This window comes from Pipra filicauda, unplaced genomic scaffold (genome assembly GCF_003945595.2).
Source record: "Pipra filicauda isolate LSUMZ 115617 unplaced genomic scaffold, ASM394559v2 scaffold354_size748207_pilon, whole genome shotgun sequence".
Lineage (NCBI taxonomy): Eukaryota > Metazoa > Chordata > Aves > Passeriformes > Pipridae > Pipra > Pipra filicauda.
Window position 1 is genome coordinate 234926 of NW_024104481.1, and position 7498 is coordinate 242423.

The following is a 7498-nucleotide window of genomic DNA, read 5'->3' on the forward strand; positions in this document are numbered from 1 at the left end:
GAAAGTCATTTGCAGCTCAGAACAAAGAAGTTAGATAAATGAGAAAAGTGCAGAAGATGGAACATGTGGCTATATAAAGTATGCCCTATTTTGTTTCTGCTCTGAAATTCAGATTCAGTGAAGATTATGGGAAGTGGTGAGGAGGACTCTCTCCATCTTGTTTCAAATTTAGCTAATGCTCATTGTATAATACATTTCCTCTTTCTAAAATGCTTTCAGCTCCTGTCATAGTGAAAAATCAGGAACAGGATGTGCTAATACCTTTTGTCTGTCTTAGAAAAGAGATTTGCTTTATTTATACAAGGATTGTAGCTGTGTGATACAGATGTCCATGTACTCTGCAGGCCACACCACATTAATGTTCTGATGAGATTAGAGGGAGAGATTCTGGCACCAGCTGTTTATCTTGGAGCCTAACTCTGAAATGAAGACCATCTGTATCCTGTCTGATTGTCCTCTTATGGTGCATAAGTTTTGGAGGGTGGAGACTTTCCACAGGTGATCTGGTGGGAGGTTGTACTGGAACCAAGTTAAACAGCTGATTGGTGTCACTGGTGATCCAAAGGTTGAAGAGGAGGCTGCAAGACACAAAGAGAGAGCAAAGAAGCTATGCTTGTCTCCCACATTTGGTAATCTGCATTAGGGCACCATTCTGTCCATACCCTTTATTGTTTGCTGATTTTTTCCTAGGTGACTATGTATAACTATCTTGATACACTCAGCAGCTTAACACCTGTTTGCACGCCTAAGTGCTACCAACTATGAGATTAGATTTCCTCTAACCAACTGTTTTCCTCTACCCTGTTTGCAAGACTCCTCTATTATTAGACATCCAACCCTGTACAGAAACAGCCAATAGAACATATTGCTTTGTCTGCCTTACCACAACAGTGCTGTGATACCTAATGTTGAAGGGTGTCAAATAACTCAGTTCTTTATTTACCAGTATAGAACTCCGAAGCCTCTAAACGTCTAGCCAGAATTAAAAACATAATCAGTTGCTGCCAACAGCTTTAGCTGATGAATTGTGTACAGCATTATATATTTGCTATGATATGTAGAGATCAAGACATGTAACTCTTTTGGGTGTTTGTGATATTTTATAGCAAGTCTCCAGGGCAAATAGCTGAAAATGTACTCCTTGGATTATTGCTGTTAAAGTAGAAGATGGTACAGCCAGATGTGCTGAGTAGACTTCTCCTTGTCCCCAAAAACTATGTGCTGCCATAGATTTGGGTATTCTGTTACCTCTGGTACTGCCATGTGGGGCTTGAAGGTAATGTGAAAATTATTATGGTTATAAAGGAAATTGAGGGAAGAAAAGTTCCTGTTTCTTAGTGATTAAACTTGAGGATCAAAAGAAACAGTGTGGAACTCTTCATATAATGACCAGGCACACTGGGGAGCTTTTACATATATTAGTCATGTAAGAATTCAACTCTAATCTATAGAAGAGCAAACTTCCAAATCAGAGTAATAAAAAATCCCTCCTCTTGTGAAGACAGGGTGAATTCACATAGGTATTTCTTGGCAAAGAAGGTCAGACAGATAACTGGCATGTTCATAAACTGTAACATTATCTACCTGAAACCAAGCAGTGCTCAAAGGAATGCAATATTGTAACTTGTCTATGGAAATGACCCATGTAAAAAAAGAATAACAGTAATACAGAGTTATTTCCAATTTATTTCTTAAAGCCAAATACACATTGATCAGTCTGTGCAAGGAACAGGCAAATCAACGCCAATAGGTAATTGCTTTTGAAAGATCCTCTGCAAGGTCTTTATCTTGCAAGTTAATTTCTGTTTCTAAAGCATCCAGGACTGTGGTAATAAAGAGCCAGTCCAAACAGAGATGAACTCAAATATTTGGCTGCATTAAAAAAGCTATGAGAATGTGTGTGGTATAAATATTTAATTCTGTCTATTTTTAGATGCAGGAGCAGAGGGTGGAGAAGTGCCATCATCCAAAGCCTTGCTGGAAAGTCAAGAGGCGGAACGGAAAAGCAATGATTCCTAACACCTAAGGACTGCTGGGTTAATGAAACCTATCAACAGACTTTCCAGCTTCCCTGTGTCACCCTTTCTGAAGTGTGGTAGCAACTTTAGGAGCATAGACATGGTTTTGCAACACACTTGTATCTAGATGACATTAATGTGGATGACATACTGTTTTTAATACTGTCATCCTTCAAAACCAGTGTTCTACACATCCAAATGGGAAGAGAACTAAAGAATGTATCTCTTGTTTGGGGTTTTGTCATAGTTATAGTATTCATCCTAACTAATCTTCTTTGACAGTTCCAACTAATATATTTAGCAGATGTTCCAAGAATGATTGTTTCAAAATAAAAATCCTGTATCTTAATTTCCTAAAACAGCTTTCTCCTCTCTGACATAGAGGTGTATTCACTCTCTCCACCATGATATTAAGTATATATTAGATTACAGACATTATCTGTAATTTATCTCCTGAGATTTTTGTTCTCATTAGACATATGTAGATGGGTGTGAGAAATTTAAAAAAAAAGAAAATGTTTTCTTTCCTTCTCCTGTCTCCAAAAGGTTTTGTAAACTACTTAAACACCACTGTTTTCAAACTCTCCTTAGCTCAATTTGATTATGGCATATCTCCCACTCGTACAGTCTTGCCACTTCTGTCATTTGTTTTCAGGCTGAATATTGTAGCTGTTCATGTGTATCTAAAATAAAGTAGCCATGTTTGTATATGATGAATATTGTTTAATCTCACTGTGGAAATTAATTATCTATAATCTTTTCTGTCTTGGGTTGATTCCTTGATGTTTCTCCTGTATGACAAAACCCTATAATACATGCTTCTTTTATTTTATCTAGAGTTTGCTTTATTGTTTGCTGACAATGAAGATGTTTCAATCATTGTGATTTTTACAAACATTTTAAGTAAAGCTTTTTGTCTCTTGAAAGGAATTGTTTTGCTATCGAGGTCATGCTCCTGAAAATACTTGGCATTCATTCCCTTATTGTAGGAGACCTAAGATTCAGGTACAGGCAAGCACCTTCACTATAGCCTGGGTAGCAGCCATTTACATACATCATGAAACCTAACCAACACCTGCAGTCAGATGCTTTTATTTGCCCACTGTTGCATTGTAGCCAGACAGAGGAAGCATCTTTGATGGGTACATTCCACATTTGACTGGTATTCCGTCTATAAAATATCTGTGTATTCTGCAGCTGGCAGAGAACTTGTAAGAGGCCTCTCTGTACAACTTCCATTCCTGCTGTGCACTTACTCATGCCCTGCTGTTTGGGGACCATTCAATAAAGGATCCAGTTTCAACTGAACTGACATTTACTTCCCTTCTCTTTAGCCTGTATTCATGTAACAAGTGCAACATCTCAGGGGTTTTTTCAGGTTTGAAAAGGTAAAATAACTTACTCCATTGGAGAAAAACAGGTGACGTAAGAGAGCCTGAGAGACTGAAGTAGCTGATGCGGGAGGATCAGCATTGAAAACCACAGTGGAGAGGGATTTGGAGACAACTATATTTGTGGCACGCACTCTTGTTCTGGGTTGCAGTCTCATTCTCCTATACCAGCCTCCTTTACAGCATTACAGTACATAAAATTGGCAAATTATAAGAAGCTATAATGATCCCATGGAAATCAAGTAACCAAGTATTACTGAAACAGAATCCCTTATATGCTTTAGGTGGAGCATATGCTAATGTGCTCTTCCGGGTCACAGCCTATATTGAATTCTGCACTTTCGCAGTTGCAGCACTGAATATATTTAGATTCTTTGATAGAATACAGACACTGAAATTTGGGCTACAGGAATAGATACTTTTAGTACTTTGTTAGCCTAAGATGATTTGAAGTTTTTTACTATTAAAACACCAATTATGAACCAGCTGAATTTAGCAAATTATTCATGTGCTAAATTCTATATAAAAATAATTCCACAGCTATATACATAAATGGAGTTAACTGCTCACAAATGTATAGCTTAGAACTAGTCAAAAGTGCTCAACACCCTGGAGAATTACTGTAAGCACTCTGGTGCTTGAAATACATTGTGTAGAAAGAAAATTTGAAAAAATACCTAAGTAGTAAAAACTAAGATTTAAAATGCAACTCAATTAAAAGTGGGATGAATGTTTCTAAAATATCTGTAATATGTTATACAGTGGTACACATGTATTACCTAGTTGCATATTAACCAAGCTACAGACACAGAAATGCTTCTTTGCCACATGCATGTACTGTTTGCGTCTAAACAATATTAGTCTAGACTGCATGAGAGCTCATTCAGAAATAGAAGAGGAATATTTAGTTATGCCTGGATTTTTTCAAATCTTTCAAATTCTGAGCCAGATGAATATTTTTGACCAGTATAAACTGAACCACAAACTGGTTGGTGTGGGAGACATTGTGCCATATAATCTTTGAACACGAGCAGAGTTTATTAGTTGTGCATTATGCTTGACTCAGGCAGATGGGAGCTAGCCCCTTTAGAGCTGTCTGGGGGGACTGTGTTCCATGCTGTCCAGGAATCTGGGGTTTAGGTGGGTTTACTGTCTTAAGCACAGCCAAAGTTGGGAAGGCTCTGGTTCATGTTGTTGTTAGTATCTTGAAGATAGGTAATAGACTTACTAAACCTCAGCTGAGCCTGTAAAGAACAAATGAAGTGCTTCTGAATATACTTTTCATTGAGCCAGTTTATCCAGTTTCTACCATTATCCAGTCTGTACCACCTCCCTTTAGCTTAACTAATGGGTTATTGAGGACAGTGCATTCTCTTAATTCACTGTGGCCAAAAAGTTATGGCCTTGAATCAGCAGGGTATTTTAAAACGTGCTTAACTTTAAATGCAGACTAGTCTCACAGGAGTCAACAGAACTACTTAGGTGCCTAAAATTAGGTACATACTTAATTACCTTGATAAATTAATGCAGCAAACTTCTATTAAGGCTAATCTGGTATTATAATGCATTAATCCCAATTTCCATTCCAGCAAGTGCGGCATAGGTAATAGTAACTTTTTCATCATCGTACAGTACTATTCTGAGCTTTTATAAAGAATTTCATATTAGTACCAAGAAAAAAGTTAACTTTGTTGTTTCCAAATTTTAAAACTTAATGAAACAATTATCTATTCTTACCCACTCTGCATATTTAAAACAAAACAACAAAACCAAACAAAACTACAAACAAAGAAAACCAACAAAACAAACAAAAACCCCAGGAAATACCCTTGTAGTTTTATTGTGCATATATAAAACAATTTAGGTATTTTGAATATACAGAAAATTAGCCATGATATTTACCAGATGTCATTAAGAAGGTAATTTTCTTTGGGTCAGCCCTTCATCATAAGCTTCTTTTAAGAGGTGGATGAATATATATTCTGAGGTACATCTTTTGTTACTATAGAACAGGAGAGTTCAATTTTTTATCTGAAAGGTAATAAAACACTAAATAGATTTGAAGTAGGGGACTGATTATTAGAATGTTAATTAGATAATTTGAAGTAATTAAGGATTTTTTAAAATGAAGCTTATTTGCTGATTCTTCATACAGGTATGTACCTGTGCTATGTACCATCTTTTTGGTGCAGTAGTGCATAGGCTGAACTTGGGTGGATGAAATGAGTGGCAAAGCAATTCACAAGGTAGTGTATTTTAAAAGAAATTTCCAAATCAGTGATAGTGCAGCCATATGCAGGCCAAATTTAGTTATCACTGAAGACAAAAATTGGTTCTATACTAGCTACACTGTGAGTTATATCTAGCTTTAGTTTTAAGTCATGAGTTACTAATCAAACAGAAAATATTTCCCAATTCAGAAAGTCCATAAACACAAATGCTTGGAGGCAAGGAAGCTAATCAGTGGAAATGTTTGCACTATCCAAGACATCTTACTTAGTTATATCCATCTGTGACCTGACCCACAGCAGCCACTTCTCTGTTTTGCAACTTTCATACAATGGTGATCATACAAAATTATAACTCCACTTGCATTACTTAAAAATTACAACAGAGCAGAGGCTAGAAGAGATTTAAACTACACGTTACCATCAGTAAGCCAAATATGCTTTATGTATCACACATGCAAAGAGGAATACTTAAAGATTTAGCAAATTAGGATTAGTTTGTATTCCTCTCTTCGGTCTGATGGAGCTCTGTGTGTGATAAAGCCTGTGAAAAGGAACTGAGCAGAGATTTCTGCATGGATTTCTCCACTGGTTTGGCACAGCTTATAAACCCCACGGTCCAGACAGCACAGACCAGTGGGCTGAGCCCGCTGGGGCGCTTGCTCTGAAGTAGAAATAGCAAAGGCTTAAACGGTCCTGCCATCTAGTGGGGTCTTCAGCTTTCAGGTAGGTTGTGCAAGGAATTGGAGACAGTTTAAGAGACCTCAAACCCAGCTGCAAACTGGCCTGCTGAGAGGCCGACTGTCTCCAGCTCATCTGAGACGTTCACTCCAGGAGTTTTGCTAAGGGCCCAGAACCTTGGTGCCTCTGTATTCAGAAATGTGGGTGATGGCAAACAAGAGGCATTTCATGTTTCAACCCATAAATTCTGTAGTAAAACAGGTGCTTGAGCCTAGCTTGGTACCCAGCTTTGAGTGCCCACTCTGCATTTTGGGCTGGGGTGTCAATCCCGCCACAGCAGACTGGTTTTGACCTCTTGTTAGGGAGAACTCAGTTTCATCTTCCCAACCTGAAGCTGTTCTACTTTGACTAGTAATTAGCAATAAATGCTGAGAGCTGTTACTTTATGTTACTATTTTGGTTTATTTCCCTTGTCAGCCCAATGGGGCCAGTTAATATCCCAAGATGGCTGGGAGTGATAGGAAGCCTAAAGGGTGTCACTTCACCTTGTTCTTGCCCCATAGCCTAATGCCAGATCTCTGGATTTTAGTGCAAGACTTAGATTTGATGGATTTTTTTCTTTTTTTCTTGGGTGCTGTGGGCTTTTCTGTGTTAAACATGTACTCAACAATTGCCTGCTATTTAAAGGGCCCTGATGTGAGGATCTGGACAATCCCTACCAGGGCTTTATTCCTGGCACTCTGCTATGCAGGGATTGGCGGTGTAAACCCAGTGCTTACCATACAGTGTACGGAAAAGCTAATCTGTGGCTGGTTTAACCTTACTGTGTATTTTGGTTTGGGTGTTTGTTTTGGTTTTTTTCAGATCTCTAGGGCATGTTTGCAAATTATATACCAGCAGGGTAAACACAAAAGGAAGGAGCACCCTCAGCAGTATTCCAGATGTATATTTCTCATAACGCACCCACTTTCCTTAGGTTGCAGGAACACCTTTTCCCCAAGGACGGGCTCCGCGGCCGCCAGGCGGCACCTCCCGGTCAGCGGGCACAAGGTGGCGCCCGAGCCTTGCCAGGGACACGGAGCCCTCGCCTTCCTCAGCCCTCGCCTCTGTCTGCCCGCCGGCTCTCAGCGCCTCGGACACGGCGGAGTTCGCCTGTCCTTAAGGATGATCCATAACATGA

The 7498-nt window shown here is 38.9% G+C and overlaps 1 protein-coding gene across 4 annotated transcripts in view; it reads left to right on the forward strand.

The window, feature by feature from the left end:
- Positions 1-3326, forward strand: part of PKIB (cAMP-dependent protein kinase inhibitor beta) — a 56511-nt gene extending 53185 nt beyond the window's left edge. For all 4 annotated transcript variants that reach the window (XM_027751788.2, XM_039384441.1, XM_027751789.2 and 1 more), the window contains one exon: positions 1934-3326. In XM_027751788.2, coding sequence (XP_027607589.1) covers positions 1934-2019 — 86 coding nt within the window. In that variant the 3' untranslated portion in view covers positions 2020-3326. The remainder of the gene's footprint in view (positions 1-1933) is intronic.
- Positions 3327-7498: the final 4172 nt, after the last annotated feature.